Source organism: Myotis nattereri (assembly GCF_964212035.1).
Source record: "Myotis nattereri genome assembly, chromosome: 2".
Taxonomy (NCBI): domain Eukaryota; kingdom Metazoa; phylum Chordata; class Mammalia; order Chiroptera; family Vespertilionidae; genus Myotis; species Myotis nattereri.
The window spans coordinates 160,859,684-160,884,123 of NC_138076.1; the positions used below are offsets into that span (position 1 = coordinate 160,859,684).

At 43.2% G+C, this 24,440-nt stretch overlaps 1 protein-coding gene across 2 annotated transcripts in view; it reads left to right on the forward strand.

Annotated features, from left to right (window-relative positions):
- The first annotated feature begins 1,798 nt into the window (after positions 1–1,798).
- The window catches only part of PYM1 (PYM homolog 1, exon junction complex associated factor), a 28,529-nt gene continuing 5,887 nt past the window's right edge, over positions 1,799–24,440 (forward strand). Inside the window, exon 1 of one of the 2 annotated variants that reach the window (XM_081115368.1) lies at positions 1,799–1,854. In XM_081115368.1, the coding sequence (XP_080971494.1) occupies positions 1,821–1,854 (34 nt within the window). In that variant the 5' untranslated portion in view covers positions 1,799–1,820. Of the gene's footprint in view, positions 1,855–3,351; positions 4,123–24,440 lie in introns of those variants that run through there. The other variant, XM_081115369.1, reaches the window with a different exon arrangement.

The following is a 24,440-nucleotide window of genomic DNA, read 5'->3' on the forward strand; positions in this document are numbered from 1 at the left end:
CTTCCTCCTCAGGGTGGGGGGCCACATCCGGGCCGGCCGGGGCCCAGGCAGGTCTGCCAGGCAGACACTAAGTTTCACTTCCTGTCAACCTCAGAGCTGAGGCAGGATGTCGGGGGCACCGGGGGGCCCAGGGCTGGGTAGTCAGCGGGGGCCATCCAGGATTCCCTCTTGCAGAACCTTCCACAGAGCAGCTGGAGGCGAGCACCTGCACTCCTCAGGTGGTGCAGCCGAGGCCATGCACCCCCTAGTTTTCAGGGGCCTCCACACTCTCTCCTCCAAGGAGTAACAAGACTAAGGACAGGACGCCAGGTCGGGCACCTGCAGCACAGGTAGTGAGAGAGCAGAGTTGACAATGGCCGTGTGACAACACTCGCAGGAACTGTGCATGGGACGCAAACACGTTTTTCTAGTCTTTTTGAGACCTTCCGAGTTGGGCTTCTGCTGAGAGTCAGCGAGGTGGAGGGCAGGCAGGCAAGCTGTTACCCCAAAACGTTTGAAGCTTCATTTCGAAGCCTTCAGTCGTTCCTAGTTAGCCATTGCTCTCATTTGTGTGTGTGTGTGTGTGTGTGTGTGCGCGTGTTTTAAGTGGGGCAGGGAACTTGGTGATGGAGGTGGTCAATAACATCGCCTCCTCCCTCCCTGGTTTCAGCGCTGCTGTGGGAATGAACGCGAGCCCGTGTAGGGATTTGGAAAAAGGTACCACAGGGTAGAGAAGGAAAACACAGCACGGGGTTGGGGGAGGGCGGCAGTGACACCGGAGGAGAGGAACCCGCCGGCCCCTCCCAGGCTGCAGGGGAAACGAGTTTAGCAGGATTTCGCCCTGAAGGAGCAGAGCTGCTGGAAAGAACCGGGGAGGGAGAACCTTGGGGTCCCATAGAGACTAGGCAGGGCGGGGCAGGGCGGGGCTGCAGAAGGTGTGGCCGCTCGGGCCGCACTCCTGGCGAGTGGCCCGCTCGCCATCCCCGTCGCCCAGAGACGGGGAGGAGGCTCATTCGAATACGAGCGGGCCCCGCCCCGTGGCTGCACCCCGCCCTCTGACCCTGGCCCCGCCCCGTGGCTGCACCCCGCCCTCTGACCCCGGGCCCCGCCCGAGCCGGCGGCCGGGGTCGAAGGTCAGAGCAAGTCCGTCACTTCGCCGCCCGGATCCGGGGGCCGCCGCAGGCCGGGCCGAGCCTGGGCTGCCTGAGGTCGCCGCGACCGGGGACCGGCCGCAGCGCCCTCCGCCTCTCCTCGCCTGGCGGGTCTCTGTCCGGCGGGTTGAGCCGGGCGGCCGAGAGCAATCGGCGCGCGATTTCGACTGCCCATCTTCTGAGGATTAGGGGTCTTCCATTCGCCCCCAGCAACACCAGTGCGCCTGCCCCGGTGCATTCCCGGAGTGTGCCCGACCGGCTCCATGTCCCCAAGCCGTTCTGGGATCTGGGCGCAGACCAGGGCCTGAATATTCTTTTCCTCATTTATCAGCCCCCCCCTTTTCGGGTGCAGGTGGGCCTTGCCCCCTTTTCCCTCGCAGGTCCTGTACGGACTAAGAGTGCCTGTGAGGGGAGGGCTGTGCCTCAGCATTCTTTCGGCGCCCAGCGGACTGCTTTCCACGCAGCAGGCGCTCGATAATGGTATCAGTGACAGTAAAAGAGCCCATTGTTTTCATTTTACTAACGTCTTCAGCTTCTACTCCCTTCCTCCTCCTCCCATCTTCGTCCATGAAATTGTGTACGCTCCCTTTAAGACTAAAATGGTGGCAGGCTACGATCGGGACTCCACTTCCGGTGGGGAGGGGGCGGGACCCCAGCCCGCTCACGCCGGAAGTGGTTTGCGCTCTCAAGATGGCGACTCCCTATGTAACTGACGAGACCGGCGGTGAGTGCGGGAGGCGCGAAGCCGTTTCTCTCCGGGCTCTCGGGGTAGGGGTTCGGACTTGGAAAAGGGTCTGTGCCCCGCCCATCCCGGGGCCCCTCCTTTGCCCCGCCCTTCGGACCGCCTTCCCCATTCATTCCTACGGGGTGCCACCTGCGCCCCCTTCTGGTCTCGAGTTTAGGGGTCTCTGCTTCCGGTCACCCAAACCTTGGGGTCCTTCAATGCTGGCCCCTACTCCAAGGCCCTCACGGGCCTTTAAGGTTTTCTCTAGCAGTCGAAGCTCCAGCATCTCTCTTTTGGGTTCTCCAGCCTTGGGGGTTCCAACACTTAGTTCCCTCCAATTCCTACCTTCCCTTTCTTCCCCTCCCCCATCTTTTAGCTGTACCTGCTTTCTGCGCTACCCCAACCACATTTAAATTCTTTTTCTGGGAGCTGTGTCTGTAGATCTTCTCATTGCTCTATAGCGCTTTTCCCACTTTCTCCCTCATCTTTATTGTTGGTCCAGAGGCGTGAAGGGATGAAGATCCTAATAGAACTTTCAGCACGAGTTTTCTCCTCCATGGCCCCACCCTCCTCTGCCTTCTCTGTCGATAGTGATAGGAGGTGAGGGATCTAAGGTGGAAGAAGGCAAACCAGGAACGCGTCTAGTGGTCTCTCAAGCCCTCTGACAAGTTGATAGAAACCAGTTATTCCTTCTGGCTGGAGAATTCCCAGTCTTGCTGATTGAAATGCTGAAGTGTCTGCTGCATGTGTGAGCTTTATGTGTTGAAACCTGAAAATCAAGATTTTCATTGTGGTTTTGTCCCATCCTAATTTCCTCATCTTTAGAAAAATGTGCATAGGACTATCTAGTCATTGACAATCAAATAAGATAGTATATGTGAAAGCAATTTATAACATGCTGCGCAAGGCAAGGTGTTACTGTTTTCTCTTTTGTGAAGCCTTCAGTGTGTATGTAGAGCCTCCTGTAGAAGGGATGCTGTGCCTGTGCTGTGGTACGTACGGTCTGTTTTAAAATGTGCCATGTATGCTTCTTGCTTTGCTACTTTTCATGTCCTCTATATCCCACCCCACCTCTCCTATGATATCTAATGACAACCCTGGTCTCTGCTACCTCTCCCCAACCTCACATTGTAAAGTGGTGGGTACAACCTTTCCTGCTCTCTGCTCAGTAGGTCCTTCTTCAACTAGCTTCTTTTAATGTGTGCTTTGAAAATATTATTCAACTTCCAATTTGCAGTACACTTCTTTATTCTTAACTGTTTTTTGTTATTGTTGTTACTTTTTTATTGACTTGGGGGAGGGGGGGAGAGAGAAACATTGATGTGAGAGAGAAACATCAATCGGCTGCCTTCCTCACCCACCCTGACTGGGATTGAGCCCACAACCTGGGCATGTGCCCTGACCCGGAATCAAATTAGTGACCTCTTGGTGCGTGGGAGGATGCTCAACCAACTGAGCCACACCTGCCAGGGCTTACCTGTTTTCTTAAACTGATTTAATGAAAATCCAGATATTGCATCTCACCCTACCTTCCTACCAAGGATTATTTTCTGAACTCTGTGACCATGTGGAAGAGGAGAAGGAATCACATTGCTTCTTTGCTTTCTCTTACTGCTTCCAGATCATTGATCTACCACTGTCACACTAATACTCATGGAATACCGGAAGCCGGTCCACCCTTGCTGCTTGACACAGTGGCTGCAGGGAAGAAACATCTGCACAGCTTATGTTTTAAGGGACCTGGCGTATATGGCATATGTTTGCTCCCCCTCTTAGCGCCATGTGTTTTAAACAGGGCCACCTCCCCGAGAAAGGTTGTTTCCCCAGGTGAGGATTTTTCCCTGGAGTTAGGGATTAACAGGACTAACAGGATTAAGGAAGAGAATAAAACCCCTTAACTAAGTGCCAGGCAGGTAATTAATCACTTTAACTACGAACAATCACACTTAAGCTACATAATCTTTACTTAGGATAATCTCCTTCAGTTACTTCCTTGTAGTTTAACAGAACAATAGAGTAGTGACCTTGGAATGGAGATAACAAACGCCCTAACCTTTGGAATAGAATGGATAGGATTAAAATCAACTGGTATAAATACAGATGTAATAGGAGAATAAAGAACAGAACCTGGCTGGAGACCCTGACTAGAGAACCTGGCTAGGCTGCTGATCAACTGAACGTTGTCTCCGTGTCATTCCTTCTTTGCTGACTCCGTCCACACCTTTGGGAACCCCTGGACCTGCTGGGGCTGGACCCCAACAATGGAAGGTATTGCCATGCAATTATAGCTTTTTCTCTAAAACTTCAGGGCCATCATTCTTTTTCTCTCCACTGTTTCTTGCTCTCATCCTCAGTATCTCCAGCACCTTTGGATACTTTGATCTTATAGTTCCTCAGCATGAGACCGTTGACTTTCCTTTGTATTTTCAAACCAGCTACACATCAGAGTCACTACAACTTGGACCTTACCTATGATACTGCTTCCCCTTCATGTGCTCTCCATCACTTATTTTTGCCTCCTTACTAGTCACTTTTTTCACTACGTCACACCCACAGAAGCAGCGTTTTGCCTTCCTTAGGTTCTCTGGTTCTTGACCTTTCCAATTTCATTGAGTCTTATCACTACCTTCATGACTATCATTGATGCTGCCCTTGCTAGACCTCTGTGACCAGGCACTTTGGTACTATCCTCATTGCTTTCTTCATTTGTTTTGATCTATACTAAGCAAGCACTTATGTTATTTTGAGTCATACTCATCAACTGTTTTCTTGGCTTCTGCTTCCAGGTCACAGCATATAGCTAGAGAAAAAGCACAGAAACTAGCAGATCCAGTATAATATAACCTAATGTTAACTTCTGCCAAGATCACAGTTTCTCTCGAATTCTTCTTTCTTGGTTTGCTTACAGTCTACCATGGCCATTTCCCCAACCTTTTCTGGCTCTCTGTAACCTTCCATTTATTTATTTATTTTAAAAATGTAAATAATTTTTTTTATTGATTTCAGAGAGAAAGGGAGAGGGAGAGAGAGAGAAACATCAATGATGACAGAGAATCATTGATCGATGCCTCCTGCATGCCCCCCACTGGGGATCAAGCCCGAAACCCAGGCATGTGCCCTTGACTAGAATCAAACCTGGACCCTTCAGTCCGCAGGCCAACGCTCTATCCACTGAGTCAAACTGGTGAGGGCTATAACCTTTCCTTTTAATTCTCCCTCTTGTGGCAGATGACCTCACTTTCTATTTCATTGAAAAATCAAGGCCTATCATTTCTGTTTCTTTCCTGTCCACAGTTTGATTTCTTGAATGTCAGTTCTATACATACTGTTTCCATTTCCTCACTGCTTAAGAGTTTCCTTAACTCTTTACAGTTTTTACTTTTTACTTTTAGCACCAACCTCTCTCCTGAGTTGCCAATTTCCTTTCATAATTGTTTGGTAAATAGCTTTCATTCATGGATATACTGTCATACTTCAAATACAATCTGACCAAAATCAATATCAGTTCTTTTTCCTTATTTCTGTTAAAGGCACCATTGTATTAGCCAACCAAAGATGAACTTTTTTTGCATTCTCTCCCTCTTTCTCTCCTTAAAATTTTATTTTCTTCTTAAAATTTTAAATAGACTTTATTTTTTAGAATATTTTTAGATTTAGAGAAAACAATTTTCTAAAATTTTTACTTATTGATTTCAGAGAGAGAGAGAAACATTGACTTGTTGTTCTGCTTATACATGCACCCAGTGGCTGCTCCATGCATGTGCCCTGGCCAGGGATCAAACCTACAACCCTGGTGCATTGGGCCAATGCTCCAACCAACTGAGCTACCTGACCAGGGCCTAGATTTATAGAAAATTTGAGAAGATGATATAGACAATTTCTATATATACCTTACATTCAGTTCCCGCTATTAACGTCTTACATTAATATGGTACCATTATTGCAATTAATGAACCAATATTGACACATTATTATTAAAGCCTATACATTATTCAGATTTCCTTACTTTTTTTTTTTTTTAGTATATTTTATTGATTTTTTACAGAGAGGAAAGGAGAGAGATAGAGAGTTAGAAACATCGATGAGAGAGAAACATCGATCAGCTGCCTCCTGCACACTCCCCACTGGGGATGTGCCTGCAACCAAGGTACATGCCCTTGACCAGAATCGAACCGGGGACCCTTCAGTCCGCAGGCCGACGCTCTATCCACTGAGCCAAACCGGTCCCGGCGATTTCCTTACTTTTTACCTAATTTCTTTTTTCTGTTCCAGGATTCCATCCAGGGCACCATATAACATTTAGTTCTCATGTCTCCTTAAGCTCCTATTGGCTGTAACAGTTTCTCAGACTTTGCTTGTTTTTGATGACTTTGACATTTTTAGGAGTACTGGTCAGGTATTTTGTAGGATACCCCTGTATTGCAATTTGTCTGATGTTTTCCTCATGATTAGACTGGAGTTATGTGTTTTGGGGGGGATTAACCACTGAGGTAAAGTGACATTTTCATCATATCATGTCAAGGGTAAATAGTATCACAATGATTTTTTACTGTTGATATTGACCGTGACCACCTGGCTAAGGTTGTTTGTAAGGTATTTCCACTGTAAAAGTGACTCTTTTTCCCTGTCCTTTTCATACTGTATTCATTAGAAGAAAGTCACTGTTCATACTTTTTAAAAAAATTTTCAATGACAGTTGACATTAAATATTATATTAGTTTCAGGTGTAGAGCATAGTGGCTAGACATTTTTATAACTTACACTGTGACCCCCCAATAATTCTTGTACCTACCTGACACCATATACAATTACGATTTTATTGATTATATTTCCTAAGCTGTACTTTACATCCCATGACTGTTGTTTAACTGTCAATTTGTTCTTCCTAATCCCTTCACCTTTTTTACCCAGCCCCCTCAACTTCCCTCTCATTTGGCAACCATTAGTTTGTTCTTTGTATCTATGAATTTGTTTCTGTTTTGTTGTTCATTTTGTATTTTAGATTCCACATATAAGTGAAATCATGGTATTTGTCTTTCTCTATCTGGTTTATTTCACTTAGAATAATACACTCTTCAGTGGTCGGCAAACTGCGGCTCGCGAGCCACATGCGGCTCTTCGGCCCCTTGAGTATGGCTCTTCCACAAAATACCGATTTCTGCGCATGGGCCACGAAGTTTCAATCGCACTGTATGTGCGTGCCCGCACGTGGTATTTTGTGGAAGAGCCACACTCAAGGGGCCAAAGAGCCGCATGTGGCTTGTGAGCTGCAGTTTGCCGACCACGGCTCTAGGTACATCCATGTTGTCACAAATGGTAAAATTTCATTCTTTTTTATGGCCAAGTAATATTCCATTGTATATGTGTACCACATCTACTTTATTCATTCCTTTTTGTTTGTTTGTTTGTTTTGTTAATCCTCATCCGAGGATATTTTTTCCATTGATTTTTAGAGAGAATGGGGGGGGGGGAGATCGATGTGAGAGAGTGAGAGAGACACATCGATTGGTTGCCTCCAAAATGCGCCCCAACCACTGGGAATTGAACCTGCATCCCAGTTACCTGCCTTTGACTGGGAATTGGACCCATGACCCTTTGGTGCTTGAGCCAATGCTCTAACCACTTAGGACACTGGCCAGGGCTATCCATTCCTCTTTTGATTGGAGCATTGAATCTATGTAAGTAATTATTTCTTTTCTCCTTTTCATGTAAGTAATTATTGATAAGTATGTAGTTATTGCCATTTTATTAATTGTCTTCAGATTGTTTTTATAGTTCTTCTTTGTTCCTTTCTTATTCTCTTGCTCTCTTGTATGTTGACAACTTCTGTAGTGTTGTGTGTGGATTCCTTTCTCTTTATTTCTTGTATATCTCTTGAAGATTTTTGGCTTGTGGTTATCATGTGCTTCATATATACTACGCTATGCTTATAGCACCCTGTTTTAAGTTGGTCACTTAAGTTAGAATGTATTTCTGAAATCACTACCATTTTTACCCCCTCCATGTTTATATTTTTGTCATTATTTTTTACTTTTGTCTGTGTGTATCCCTTAATTTATTGTTGTAATTACACGTGATCTTACTATTTTACCTTTTAACCTTTGTACTAGCTTTAGTGTTAGTTGATCCACTCCTTTTATTGTTTGCCTTTGTCAGCAAGAATGTGTATTTTTTCTTTACAATATTCTCTTTTCTTTTTAAAAAAATATATTTTATTGACTTCAGAGAGGAAGGGAGAGGGAGAGAGAGCTAGAAACATCAATGATGAGAGAGAATCATTGATTGACTGCTTCCTGCATGCCCCCTACTGGGGATTGAGCCCACATCCAGGCTCAATCCTTAAGAAAATATCATAAAGAGTATTGTAGGCCCTAGCCAACAATAAAAATTAATAAAAATTATACAGGTTTCAGGTATACAATTCTGGTCATGTGCCCTTGACCAGAATTGAACCTTGGGCTCTTCAATTCGCAGGTTGATGCTCTATCCACTGAGCAAAACCGGGTAGGGCTCTTTTCTTTTAATTTATTGGAGTGACATCTATAATAATAAAAGTGTAATATACAAATGGCCAAACAGCAGAATGACCATCCAGATGACCACGTTAAGACACGCACTGGTGCCAGGCCAGCCAAGGCGGGTGCGATGTGATTGGTCAGGGGGACCCGCCATTGCCCCATGATCTCCCCGCAGTGGGATGCCCAGGCCAACGGCCAGTGGGGCAATCAATTGGGGGGCTCTGCGATTGCCCCACAGAGGGAGGTCCAGGCCACCCTCTGCAAGGTGATCGATCTGGGGCCTCTGCGGAATTGGGGGGGTGTGGCGGCGGGCAGCTCCAGGCCAAGGTGGGCGGGGCCATGAAGCCGGGGGAAGGAAGGCCTACCCTTGCATGAATTTTGTGCATCGGGCCTCTAGTTGGTTAATAAAAATTACACAGGTTTCAGGTATACAATTCTACAATACTCTTTTTAAAAAGTATATATTTTTATTGATTCAGAGAGGAAGGGAGAGGGAGGGAGAGATAGAAACATCAATGATGAGCCCTGGCCAGTTTGGCTCAGTGGGTAGAGTGTCGGCTAGGGCCTACAATACTCTTTATGATATTTTCTTATTCATGTTTTTTTTTTTTCTTCTCCTTTCTCCTTCCTCCTCCCTCCTCTTCCCTTTTTCTTTCTTCTTGATACTTTTTTTTTTTTTAATATATTTTATTGATTTTTTACAGAGAGGAAGGGAGAGAGATAGAGAGTTAGAAACATCGATGAGAGAGAAACATCGATCAGCTGCCTCCTGCACATCCCCCACTGGGGATATGCCCGCAACCCAGGTACATGCCCTTGACCGGAATCGAACCTGGGACCTTTCAGTCCACAGGCCGACGCTCTATCCACTGAGCCAAACCGGTTTCGGCAACACAGTGGGTTCTTAAACTGGACCGGAGGGCCAGTACTGGTTTGGTGGTGATGAACTCTTTCAGCTTTTTCTTGTCTGGGATCAACACCTACACTTGAAAAGTGGAGGGTTATGCTCCCTTCCTTAAGGAAGGATTATTTACATACATTATTTGGAATTCTTCTGAACAGGAGATTTGTCTCTCCTCCCCCATATATTTATTCAATCATTTACTTATCATTATGGACTTCAGGTCATAATACAATATGTTTTATTTATTTTATTGCTCAAATGTTCCTGCTTTGAACATTGGGCGCTCTTTTAGTTGGCCTGTGTCCCTTTGGTATACCCCACCAGTGTGGGTTTTTGGTTTGTTTGTTGTTCTTTTTTTAGCTCTTCCTTATTTTCTGCTTTAGGATGCTTTAAGATCATCTTGTATATTTCTACTCCAGTACTAGAACCAGCCATTTCTCTAAGGAGTCCTTGTTTCTTTTATTGGGGAATGATAATAAGAAACCAAAATCAGAGCACTAGGAGTTTTTGCTGCTTTGGGGGTATTGTTTTGTATCATTTACACCTCTCTTGCTCCTCATCCCTTCCCCGCACCAGCTGTCAAATTATTGATCTTCTATTCCCACTGCCTTACCCTTATCCAATTTTCTTTTCTTTTTGTGTGTTAATCCTCACCCAAGGATATTTTTCCATTGATTTTTAGAAAGGGTGGAAGGGAGGGAGAGAAACATCGATGTGAGAGAGACACATTGATTGGTTGCCTCCCACGTGAGCCCTTACCAGGACTGGGATCGAGCCTGCAACTGAGGTACGTGCCCTTGACCAGAATCAAACCCAGGACCCTTCAGTAAGCAGGCCTAAGCTCTATCACTGAGCCAGATCGGCTAGGGCAGCCGTGGGCAAACTACGGCCCGCGGGCCAGATCCGGCCTGTTTGAAATGAATAAAACTATTGAAAAAAAAGACCGTACCCTATTATGTAATGGTGTTTACTTTGAATTTATATTAGTTCACACAAACACTCCATCCATGCTTTTGTTCCGGCCCTCCGGTCCAGTTTAAGAACCCACTGTGTTGCCGAAACCGGTTTGGCTCAGTGGATAGAGCGTCGGCCTGTGGACTGAAAGGTCCCAGGTTCGATTCTGGTCAAGGGCATGTACCTGGGTTGCGGGCATATCCCCAGTGGGGGATGTGCAGGAGGCAGCTGATCGATGTTTCTCTCTCATCGATGTTTCTAACTCTCTATCTCTCTCCCTTCCTCTCTGTAAAAAATCAATAAAATATATTAAAAAAAAAAAAAAAGAACCCACTGTGGCCCTTGAGTCAAAACGTTTGCCCACCCCTGGGCTAGGGCCTCTATCCCATTTTCAGTACTTGTTAGGTGTCTGGCCTTGGGAATCTAAGCCTCAGTTTTCTTATCAGTGAAATAGGAATAACTCCTAAACACAGAACTAATTGAGAATTAAAATTTAAATGAAATGATGTAGCCCAGTTGGCATGGCTCAGTGGTTGACCTATAAACCAGAAGGTCACAGTTTGATTCCTAGTCAGGGCATATGCCTGGTTATGGGCTCAATCCCCAGTGTTGGGTATGTAGGAAGTAGCTGATCAGTGATTCTCTTTCATCATTGATGCTTCTATCTCTCCCTCTCCCTTCCTCTCTGAAATCAATAAAAATATACTTTCAAAAAATTAAATAATGTACATGTGTGGCACATAGAAAGTGTTCCACAAATGCTTCTGTAATTATGTGTAAGGATTATTATATGGATTAGACAGAATTATACATGCAAAGTATCAAGCATAGTACTTCGGTCATTCTAAGTACCTGATAAAATTCTAGTTTCCTTATCCTGCAAATAGTGCTATGACCTCCTAAGTAGTAATCTTTTTTTTTTAGTTGATTTTTAGAGAAAGAAGAAGGGAGAGGGAGAAGGTGAGAGAAAGAGAGAGAGAGAGATCAGAGCACAAAATCGATTGGCTGCCTCCTGCCCACAACCTAGGCATGTGCCCTGACTGGGAATTGAACCAGTTAACCCCACAGGTACACAGGATGATATCCAACTAACTGAGCCACACAAGCCAGGGAAGTCTTTTTTATTTTTATTTTTAATTACAGTTGACATACATTATCATATTAGTATCAAGTGATTTAACATTATATAACTTACTAAATGATCATCTCAATAAATCTTGCATCTATCTGACACCATATAGTTATTAAAATATTGACTATATTTCCTGTGCCTATTCTGTAATAACTAATTTGTACTTCTTAATCCCTTTACCTTTTTCATCCATTCTCCCAACCCACCTTCCATCTGGCAACCATCAAAATGTTCTATGTGATCTATGAGTCTGGTTCTGTTGTTTTGTTTTTTAGATTCAATTGTTTATATATAATATGTATATATTTTGCCATTTTATTTTTCATATCATTTATTTAATTTTCTTAAAGAAGACCCATAAACATTTCATATAATACTGGTTTGATGGTGATAACGCCTTTAGCTTTTTCCTTGTCTAGAAAGCTCTATCTGTCTTTTGTTCCTAAAATGAAAGTAACCTTGGTTGTAGGTTCTTGCTTTTTATCACTTCGAATATTTCTTGCCAAGCCCTTTTGGCCTGCAGAGTTTCTGTTGAGAAATTAGCTGACAGTCTTAGGGGAACTCTTTTGTAGGAACTGTTTTTCTCTTGCTGCTTTCAAGATTCTCTCTCTTTTTTTTTTTTTTTAAAAAAAAGGGTAATCACATTCTTATCACATCATATCAAGTACATGCTATTTTTTAAATTTTATTGATTTTTTACAGAAAGGAAGGGAGAGGAATAGAGAGTTAGAAACATCGATGAGAGAGAAACATCGATCAGCTGCCTCCTGCACATCTCCTACTGGGGATGTGTCTGCAACCAAGGTACATGCCCTTGACTGGAATCGAACCTGGGACCCTTCAGTCCGCAGTCTGATGCTCTATCCACTGAGCCAAACCGGTCAGGGCTCAAGATTCTCTTTTTGTCTTTAAACTTTTGTTATTTTTTTTTTTAATCCTCATCTGATGATATTTTTCCATTGATTTTTAGAGAGTGGAAGAGGGAAAGACAGAGAGAAATATCGATGTGAGATCAACACATCGATTGGTTGCCTCCTGCATGAGCCCCGACCAGGGTGTGGGCTGGAGAGGAGCCTGCAACTGAGGTACGTGCCCTTGACTGGAATTGAACCCAGGACCCTTCAGTCTGCAGGCTGATGCTCTGTCCACTGAGCCAAACTGGCTAGGGCTCTTTAAACTTTTGCATTTTCATTATGATGTGTCTTGGTGTGGGCCTCTTTGAGTTTATCTTGTTTGGGACTCTCTGCACTTCCTGGACTTACTTGTATGTCTATTTCCTTTACCAAGTTAGGGAAGTTTTCTGTCATTTTTTCAAATAGGTTTTCAGTTTCTTGCTCTCTCTCTTCTATTCTGGCACCCCCATGATATGAAATGTTGGTACCCGTGAAATTGTCCCAGAAGCTCTACATTATCCTCATTTTTTTTTAAATTCTTTCTTCTTTTTGCTGTTCTGATTGGGTGTTTTTTTGCTTCATTATATTCCAAATTGTGGATTTTCTTGGCTTCATCTACTCTACTGTTGATTTCCTGTAAGTTATCCTTAAGTTAATGTATTCTTCATTTCTGACTGGTCCTTTTTTATGCTGCTGAGGTTCTCACTAAATTCATGGAGCATCCTTATAACCAGTGTTTTGAACTCTGAATCTGGTAGATTGTCTGTCTCCGTTTTGTTTAGTTCTTTTTCTGGAGTTTTGTGTTCTTTCATTTGGGACATGTTTCCTTGTCTCTGCATTTTGGCAGCTTCCCTGTGTTTGTTTCTATGTATTAGGTAGAGCTGCTATGTCTCCCAGGCTTGGTAGAGTGGCCTAATGCAGTAGGTGTTCTGTAGGGCCCAGTGGCACAGCTTCCCTGATCACCCAAGCTGGGTACTCAAGATGTGCCTGATGTGTGGGCTGTGTACACCCTCCTCTTATAATTGAGCCTTAATTGCTATTGGCATGTCAACGGGAGATATTTACCCTCAGGATGATCAAGCTGCAAGGACTGGCTGTGACCATTGACCACCAACTTCCAGTCACTATGGAAGATCAGCTTTGCAGGGTCCCACCCCACAGAGCACAATTTACTTCAGCAGGGCTCTGGTGCTTGCTTGAGTGTGTTGCTTGTGGAGATGGTTGAGGGTAGTGTTTTGACGTTGTCTGAAGCTGTCCATTCAGTACTCTGGCTCTGGGGCCTCCCAGCACATGTAGGCCAAGGTCAGCGACTGTCTATTTTCTGCCTGGGGCCACCTGGCATGAGTACAAAGCAATCTGCAGATTGCCGCTACTTGTGCTGGGCTTAGAGGTGTTCAGGCAAGGTCAAGAGCTGAGGCTGGGTGCTGCTAGTGCCAGGCCTGGGGCCACCTAACAAGAGGTACAGGGTTCATGGAGGCCAGATGCTGCTTATTTGAGAGATTTTGGGAAAATCTGAAGCATGAGCCAAGACAGGCCATTCATATGGAAAAGCTACCGGAAACAGCTCGGATGGGCGCAAAAGTTGGGTGGGGCAGGGCCTCAAGGAATCATCAAGGTGGGACAAACTTTGAGCCAGGTTGATGGATTCTCAGATTTGACGCCCTCCTGCTGGCTCTGTGTGGGGAGAGCTCATCAAAGAAATAATGGCCTCTGCCAGCACTTCTATCTGGGAGAAAGCTGCCCCCCAGATCTTGGTCTGATACTACACAATTCAGTTCCTCCCCATAAGTTTCTGGTGCCTGTGAAGCTGCTGTCCCAGCTCTGGAGCTCAGAGGGAGTGAGTCTGAGTTAGTATGTGCACAAGCCCTTTGAGAGGAACTGCCTGGGACTCTAGTAATCTCCATCTCCCTGAGCCTCAATCCTTGCTGGTTTTTACAGCCAGAAGTTATGGTGACTTCTGTTCCTGGCACTGGAATCCTGGTCTGGGAGGCCTGGTGTGAGGCTGGGACCCCTCACTCCACCGGGGGACCTCTGCAGCTGAGATATCCTTCCGATTATCCGTCACTGGTGGTGTGGGACTAGCCTGTTCCATGTCTCTGCCCCTTCTACCAGTATCCATGTGACTTCTTTTTTAATTTCCTAGTTGTAGGACTTCCATTTAGCTCGATTTCAGTTAGTTCTAAATGATGGTTGTTCTGTAGATTAGTTGTAATTTTTATGTGGCTGTGGGAGGAGGTGAGTACTATCTTTACCTATGCCATCATCTTGACCAGAAGTCAGTAGTAGTCTTATCGCTAGTCTGCCTGTTCCAGTTACACTCCCTGAAACACTATTATCGGATTATTGCTCCTTACGTACAAGTTAAATTATGTAATTTTTGTTCAATTTAATTCATTCACCAAGAGTCCACTATTAAATTTGTCATATATCCTTCTGATCTTTATTTTTTCTGTGCCTTTAAAAAACACTTTTGAATCAGAGGATATATACATTTTTATATCTTGCCTTTTATTTTATTTTAAATGTATTTTTTAAAATATATTTTTATTGCTTTCAGAAAGGCAGGGAGAGAGAGAGAGAGATAGAAACATCAATAATGAGAGAGAATAATTGTTTGGCTGCCTCCTGCACACCCACACTGGGGATCAAGCCCGCAACCCGGGCATGTGCCCTGACTGGGAATCGAATCATGACCTCCTGGGTCATAGGTTGATGCTCAACCACTGAGCCACACTGGCTGGGCTATATCTTGCCTTTTTATTTAACATTATGAAAAAAATATTTTTCTTAATATTAGAAACTCTTTGTAAACATCTTTTTTAAAAAATATATTTTGCCGAAACCGGTTTGGCTCAGTGGATAGAGCGTCGGCCTGCGGACTGAAAGGTCCCAGGTTCTATTCTGGTCAAGGGCATGTACCTGGGTTGCGGGCATATCCCCAGTAGGAGATGTGCAGGAGGCAGCTGATCGATGTTTCTCTCTCATCGATGTTTCTAACTCTCTCTCTCCCTTCCTCTCTGTAAAAAATCAATGAAATATATTTTTAAATTTATTTTTATTTTTAAAATATATTTTATTGATTTTTTACAGAGAGGAAGGGATAGGGATAGAGAGTTAGAAACATCGATGAGAGAGAAACACCGACCAGCTGCCTCCTGCACACCCCCCACCAGGGAGGCGCCCGCAACCAAGGCACATACCCTCGACTGGAATTGAACCCGGGACCCCTGAGTTCGCAGGCCGACGCTCTATCCACTGAGCCAAACCGGTCAGGGCTTTTGTAAACATCTTTTATAGTACTGGCAGAATGTTTTATTGTTTGGAAACATACCCTTTTTTATCTTTCTTTTGTTATTGGACTTTTAGATTGTTTCCAGAATTATTATTATTTATATTTTTTGGTCTGGTTTGCAGTATCATACATGATCATCAAACTGCTGCTAGAATGTTCACACCTGTTGCTGCAAATTCAAGACCCAAGAAAAACTTCTCCTGGGAATTTACTTTAGGTCAGGGTAGGGCTGCTTGGTTCGAGGCTGCACTCACAGCTGGCCAAGTTCAACAACACAGGAAGCTTTCCCCGGACCATTCAGAATTTTAATTATAAGAACTCTATAAATATTTTTGTGCATAAAATTTTGTCTGCATTTAGGGTTATTTTCTTAGGATAGATTTCCCAGAAATAGAATTATTGGGTTGGAGGGTACAAGCATTTATTTATTGTATATTAATTATAAAATTAATTCTTATTGATTATAGCAAACTTGGAAAATATTTTAAAAGGTTGTATAAAATATGCCACTCACATGTTTGGTAATTTCAGAATCCAGAAATGACTACAGTTACGTTTTATTTTAGTTTTTCTTTCTATGCACACATATAGCTTACCTATATTTAACATAACTGGGATCATAGCAAATGGCTGTATTTCCCAAAATATGATCCTCAGAACACTTACTAGTCCTGTGAAATGTGCTACAAAATAAATAACTGAAATAATAATAAGATTCCTGGGTCAAATACATTTGAGAAACACTGTAGACCATATTCCCATCTTGGATAGTCACATGAATAAGAACATATCAACTCGGGCACCTCACTCTCTCTCTCTCTCTCTCTCTCTCTCTCTCTCTCTCTCTCTCTCTTCCCCCCCCCCCCCCACTCTCCCTCTCCTCCTCCCTCTCTCTCTCTCACTGAAGCCTGAGGGCACCTTTCCCCCTCTTCTCCCAGGGGAGTTTTCTTTGCCTTTCTTTCTCCTAAGCTCCAAGGGAGCCTTTCTGTAACTTATTTGTCTCTGTAACTTATTTCTCACTTCTTCCACAGCTCGTTTTATCTACCCCTTTGACTTTCTAAATAATCTTTTGCTTGTATTTGGGCGGGGGAGGGGAGGGAGAACATTAACTCACTTAAGTCTTGCTGATAAAAAACAAGTATTTTTTCTATGTTTAACCCAGAATTCCCCAAACTTGTTTAACAATTTTTTTAGGTAACCCTTGTTAATGTCTTATGGAAGTAGTGTTTTATATAACAAAAGTTTTGGGAAATGCTGAAAAAATGGTAGGATTATCTTATATTCTCTTGCTATGTTAGCCAAATTGTTTTCTAACGGGTTTTTATCACTGATGATATATGAATATGCTGGTTTCACCACTTCTTTGACTGTATTTGTATTCTCATCTTTAAAAATCCTACTTCTTTGAAGAACTTTGGAACCCACAGCCTAGGTTTGAATTTTGACTTTGTAACTTTGAGCAAGTTATTAAATTATCATAATCTGTGAAACTGGAATAATCATTTATAAAGTTGTGAAAATGAAATAATGCATACGAGTACTGTCCTTGGCATGAAGCAAGCACTCAATAAAGGTTGGTTGACTATAAAACTACCCTTTATTGAGTTTATTTAGAATTGACTATAAAATTTCTATATGGATCATTAACTCTTACACTCACTACTATGAGCACAAACCAGTTTTCAATATAGTATCATCACATACTGCATTTCTGCCTATACCCTCCAATGAAACTGAGCTATCTAGTATAAGACAGATGCAATAGTAGTGTGCAGATGTGTAAACTTCGGCATCAGAACTGAGTTCAGATTGCAGGTACCCAATGCCTTTGTGATCTTGGACATATCATTTAACCTCTTGACAACTTTGTTTCCTCTGCTGTAGAGGGTAATACCTGCCCATTGCCTAGATTTAAAAAGGTAATGTAGATGAAGTTCTTGTAGCTACTTATCCTATCTATACTAGTGGCTCAGTGCACAAAATTTGTGCACAGGCGTGGGGGGTTCCCTCAGCCCAGCCTGCACCCTCTCCAACTGGGGACCTCTTGGGGAATGTCTGACCAGCAGTCGGACATCCCTCTCACAATCTGGGACCGCTGGCTCCTAACCGCTCACCTGCCTGCCTGCCTGATTGCCCCTAACCTCTCTGCCTCCCTGATTGCCCCTAACTGCCTCTGCCTGCCTACCTGATCACTCCTAACTGCCCTTCCCTGCTGGCACTTCACTCAGATTTGGTTCTGATTGGTTGGTTCCTATGCCAGTCAGTGTCTCTGGGCCTATCAACAGGCCTGATCAGAGAGGTGGGGCTGATCAGCAGCCCCAGCAGATGCCCGAGAGAGAGGCATGGCTATTGGCCAGGCCCGGAGAGAAAGAGAGGCAAGTGCTGATCAACAGCTGCCACAGAGGCTACAGATCAGACCCTGCTTCTCTCTCCAGGCCTCTCTTAGGGCCTGGTCTTGGCCCTGGTTCCCACCTGCTGCGGCCGCCAAGGCCAGGGGCCTCTGCAGTCAGTGCTGGGTCGGGGTGCCTGCAACGGCGGCAGGCAGTGCAGGGTCACCACAGCAACCCAGCACTGACTTCCAGTTGGTCGAGCCTTCGGTCGTTTTGGATGTTATGGACCCTGGGTTTTTATATATTAAGGTAATAAAAGTGTAATATGCTAAGTGTTCAGCTGATAGGGCGACTACTCGACCAGCCGCTATGACATGCACTGACTACAAGGGGGCAGACACTCCGACCAGTAGGTTAGCTTGCTGCTGGGGTCCGGCTGATCAGGACTGGGTGAGAGGGCCAGACACACACTGGAGCTCTCCTGCAGTCCCTCCCCGACCCCCAGGGGGTCCAGGTCAAGGAACCCCACCCATGCACGAATTCGTGCACCGGGTCTCTAGTTAATTTATAAATGTTCTTTCCTAATTCTTCTTAACATACTGTGAGTTTTCCATTGCTATGATTTTGCTTGTTGTAATTTCTCTTAGAATGCCCTTTCCCTTTTCTCTGCCAGCAGAAATAATGAGCCACTGATTTGACCCTAGTCTTCAGGGTCAAGGTTGTCATGACTTAGCCCTGGCCTTGTAGCTCAGTTGGTTAAAGCGTGTCCCCTTATGCCAAGGTTGTGGGTTCCATCTCCAGTCAGGGCACATATAAGAATCAACCAGTGGCCCTGACCGGTTTAGCTCAGTGGATAGAGCATCGGCCCGTGGACTGAAGGGTCCCAGGTTCGATTCCGGTCAAGGGCAACAAGAAATTAAAAAAAAAAAAAAAATCAACCAGTGAATGCATCAGTAAGTGGAACAACAAATTGATCTCTCTTTTTTTCCTCTCTTCCTCCCTTCTCTCTCTAAAATCAATTGTAAACATTTTTTCATGATTTTGTGTCACCTTCCACCATGAAACAGGGTGTAATAATTTATTCTCTTGAAATCTCTTATCAGTCTGTATCAGTGTCTCTTAGGATACTTAAGACATTCATATTTTTCTCTTATTATTTGTTTGCCTAACTTACCCACCCTCCTTACTTAGACTATAAATTTCGTGAAAGTGGGACCGTTTTAATCCCTGTAGCATTTTGTATAGTGCTTTTCTCCTAGGAGGCTTTTAGTAATTTACTAGAGGCCTGATGCACGAATTCATGCAAGGGTCTTGGCCCTGGTCCCCACCTGCCGTAGCCGCCGAGGCCAGGGGCCTCTGCCACCTCTATCTCAGTCCCCACCCGCTGTGGCTTTGTCTGGAAGGACGTCTGGTTTAATTAGCATATTACGCTTTTATTATTATAGATTGCATTTAATTAATTTGTAGTCTGGCTTCTGACCACTTTGCTTTTCTGAGACAATATTCTTGGAATAACTAGAGATTTCTAAATTGTCAAAATCCTTTCCTTAATCTCTCTTCAGTATTTAATACTGTTAATCACCTGCCCTTACTTAAAACTCTTTTGGTCTCCATGGCATAGCACTGTCCTGGTTCTTCTTTCCTAGAATCATTTTCTCTTGTTGCTGACACCTTTTCTTCCTTGAGGATTATGATTATGACCATTTTTCCAGGTCATTCATCCAAATTGGATCTTTGGCCCTGACTGGTTTGGCTCAGTGGATAGAGCATCGGCCTGCGGATTTAAGGGTCCCAGGTTCGATTCCGGTCAAGGGCATGTACCTTGGTTGCGGGCACATTCCCAGTGGGGGGTGTGCAGGAGGCAGCTGATCGATGTTTCTCTCTCATCGATGTTTCTAACCCTCTATCCGTCTCCCTTCCTCTCTGTAAAAAAATCAATAAAATATATAAAAAACAAAAAACAAATTGGATCTTCGTATATTTTTTCTGTTTTAGAAACCTGGGTCTTATCATTGTTGGCCCTGAGATCATCCTTAAGCTCAGATATGTGACCCAAATCTCCTTTCTTTTTTTTTTTTTTAATATATTTTATTGATTTTTTACAGAGAGGAAGGGAGAAGGATAGAGTTAGAAACATTGATGAGAGAGAAACATTGATCAGCTGCCTCCTGCACACTCCCTACTGGGGATGTGCCCGCAACCAAGGTACATGCCCTTGACCGGAATCGAACCTGGGACCCTTGAGTCCACAAGCTGACGCTCTATCCACTGAGCCAAACCGGTTAGGGCGCAAATCTCCTTTCTTACTTGAAGCAGGTCCTAGGGATTCAGCACATCTTGAGCAGTCACTTCCACCTAACCCCTTGGAGTTCTCCCACTCCTTGCTGTGTTTTTTCTCCACTGTCTTCCTGCCATCACTGAAAACTTTTGGGCCCTTTCAGTTTAAGGAAACAGTCTGAGGATTACAAAACAGCAAATGTCAGGAAATAACAAAGCTTACAAAATTGTTATAGTAGCAGTCTCTAATCTGTAATTTCTGGAAAATCCTGATAATCTGCCTTTGGTTTTTATTTCTAGGGGTAAAAACCTTTTCCTTCTTTTTGACTTTATCTTTGGATACCATTAAGAACAGAGAATGAAACCAATATAACATAAAATAAGTGCTTCTTTGTGATAATAGGCTGTGTGTATCTCTGAGGGTTTCCAGTTAAGGTGGCCATTCATAAAGCTTCTGCCCTATCTATCTATATGTTATTGTTGACAGTATTATAGATGTCCCCTAATTTTCCCTCCCTTTTCTCCCCTCCTTCCAGCCCCTGCCACACCCCAGGCCTTCACCACACTATTGTCTGTGTTCATTGCTTATGCATATCCTATATAATCCTATATAATAAAAGCTTAATATGCTAAGTGTCCGACCTTTCGTTCAACCGTTCGACCAGTCGCTATGATGCTCACTGACCACCAGGGGGCAGACACTCCTACTGGTAGGTTAGCTTGCTGCTGGGGTCCGGCTGATTGGGACTGGGCGAGATGAGCCGGACATGCCCTGGAGCGCTCCCGCCGTCCCTCCCCGGCCGGCCAAATTCCCATAGTCCCTCCCCTGCTGGCCCGATCAGCCCTGATCGGCACTGAGCAAGATGGGCCAGACTCACCCTGAAGCCAATCTCCTGCAGTCCCTCCCTGGCCTCTAAAATATTTCTTCTAATTAATTTCCTTTCAATGTTCAGGAATCCATCCACCTGGCCTCTAGTATGTATATAAGTTCTTTGGTTAATCTCTTTCCTGCTCCCCTCTGAGATACACCAGTCTGTTCCATGCATCCATATCTCTGGACCTGTTTTGTTTGTCAGTTTTATTTATGTTCATTAGAGTCTACATATAAGTCAAGATCATCCCTAGCTTTATCTTTACTAGCCTTAAGGCTTCCACTGTCATCTCTGGGCACTTAAATATATGTTTCTTATTATTCCTTTTTCCTTAATTCCATGTAAAACACTGCCTATCTAGAATCGAATGTTATTTTCACAAGGTTTTCTTCTCTATACTTTCTATCACTGGTTTTTATTCTCCAAATTTTCCACATTCAAAAGTGATATTGTAATTAGTTTATTTGTGTTTTTATTACCTTTTTACCTCACTAGAACTCATGCTACAAGGAGGCTAGACCCTTGCCTGTTTTATTCGTTGTTGTATCCCTAGGTCTTATTACAGTTAAGTGCTCAATAAACATTTAAAATCCATGTGTGAATAAATGTTATTACCATATGCCCTATCTACCCACAAGTATGTTGTGAAAAATAAGAATACATGTGAAAATCACCAGATTAATTCCACTGTATCACTGTTTCAATTATTCCCTTTCTCTAATTCAAATCTTGGCAGTCTTCAGATCCTGTTAACTTACTCTTCATGATGATTTATTTTTCCATTTTCCTTTCAATACCCAAACAAGTATCTAAATCAAGTCTTCTTGCATTGCGACTATATTTTTCATTTTTTTCCTACCTTTAGTTTATGTTACATATTTTCAGGTTAATCTTAAAGCATTGCTTTGAGAAGATCATCTATACTCCCTTATTGGCCTTCGGTGTCCTACAATTTGAAGCTCAAGTCCAAAGTCAAGAGGAGATTGGATACCTTTTATCTTCTGACTAAATTACCTCTAAGTCTCTTTTCCCATTACATATACTTTTTGCTCAAAATATACTGGATTCTTGCTGTTCCCTAGTATGAAGCATTTTTATTTATTCATTAATTTGAATTAATTCTGTGGGGCAGGTACTTTGCTTTAAAGATCAAAGATAAAGTTTCTGCTCTCAAGCAAACAATTATGTTAAAAATTAGAGTATGATAAAGACCAAAACAGGTACTGTAGGTACACAAAGGGCTACTTCTAACCTGGCTTGGGGTAGGTACATCAGGGAAGACTACATTGAGTAGTTTATATTTGAACTTGACCTTTAAAGACCAATAGGAATTAACTAACTTATGATTCAAGGAAAGTCTATTCCAAGCCAAAGGAAGAAAAAGCATGAGAATAGAGACACCTTAGGGTAAGATTTGTGAATATTTCAGTGGCTGGAGCAGAAAGTGTGAATAATTGGGTGTTAAGAGGCTGGAAACTGGATCAAAAAGGCCTTTGTATGTGGTTCCATTTTCCATGTACATACTCTGAGGCAACAGGAATCCAGGAAGAATTTTAAGTAGGAGTGTGACTAGTCCAATTTGTTCCTTTGCTTATGTTGTCCCTTATGCCTGAAATACTTCCTTTTCTCCTTTCCTCATAGTCCCACCCCATGCTTCCACCTGTCTAAATCTTGCTCATCTTCCAACGTACACAACAAATGCTGTGTCCTTAAAATAACCTTAAAACTCACCTGGTCAAAAGTAATTTCACTCTCCTTTGTGTACCCACTCTCCAAGCCATTTAGGTTTGAAACCTAAAATAAGATATTTTTAAAACCCACAATATAACAACAATAATGGGAATTTTTATTTATTTATTATTATTTTTTTAAATATGTTTTTATTGATTTCAGAGAGTGAGAGAGAGATAGAAACATCAATGATGAAGAGAATCATTGCTTGGCTGCTTCCTGCATACTCCATACTGGGGATCGAGCTCACAATCTGGGCATGTGCCCTTGACCAGAATTGAACCCGCTCTAGCCACTGAGCAAAACCAGCTAAGGCTGTTTCATCAATTTTATTTTATTTTTTAATATACTTTATTGATTTTTTTACAGAGAGGAAGGGAGAGGGATAGAGAGTTAGAAACATTGATGAGAGAGAAGCATCAATCAGCTGCCTCCTGCACACCTCCTACTGGGGATGTGCCTGCAACCAAGGTACATGCCCTTGACCGGAATCAAACCTGGGACCCTTTAGTCCGCAGGCTGGTCAGGGCTATTTCATCAATTTTAGAGAGAGGAAAGGAGAAAGAGAGAGAGTCAACATCAATGTGAGAAAGAAACATTGATTGGTTGCCTCCTATACACACCCTGACTGGGAATAGAACCCAAAATGTAGGTATGTACTCTGACTGGGAATTGAACCCACAACCTTTTGGTGTACAGGATGACACTCCAACCACTGAGCAACCTGGCCAGGGCAATAATGGAATTTTAAAAAAGAAAAAGTATTTATAATCTAATCACCTCAACATAAATTTTCATGTTACATACTTTTTCCTAAACGTACAAATATGCCTCTTGCTAAAATAAATAAACTTACAAATATGTATGCTATAAATAAAATCATGGTGTGTGTATATATATATATACACATATAAAATTATGCTTTATATCACATTACATGATTTAAATTTTAAAAATCATTTAAAAACAATTTTATTGATTCTTTAGACAGAGGAAGGGAGAAGGGGAGAGAGAGAGAGAAAAAAGCATTGATGTAAGAGAGAACAATCGGTTGCCTTCTTTACTCCCCCTATCGGGGACTGAACCCACAACCCAGGCCTGTACCTTGACTGGGAATCGAACTGACAACCTTTTGGTGCACAAGAAGATGCCCAACCAACTGAGCTACACTGGCCAGGGCTTAATCATTTTTTAAAAAAATATTTTTATTGATTTCAGAGAGGAAGAGAGAGATAGAAACTTCGATGATGAGAGGGAATCATTGATTGGCTGCCTCCTGTAGGTTGGACCAAGCCCACAACCCAGGCATGTGCCCTTGATCGGAATCGAACCTGGGACCCTTCGGTCCGCAGGCTGACACTCTAGCCACCGAGCCAAACCGGCCAGGGCAGGGCTTAATCATTTTTAATGGGTGTATTATAAATCATTCCTGTATAACTGGATGTGGAGTTTGTTTTAATTTTTAGCTATTTATAGGTAATACCATTTTTATGTGATTTATTTTTTCCCGTTGGAACTATTTTCTTATGCTAAATTATCAAGATTAGGATAACTAAAACAAACTGTTTTGCATTATCTTTGACTTTAACCCCTAACCCAGTGGTTCTCAACCTTGGTTGCACATTAGAATCACCTGGGAATCTTTTTAAAATCCCGATTTCTGATTTTTAAAATCCGGAGGAG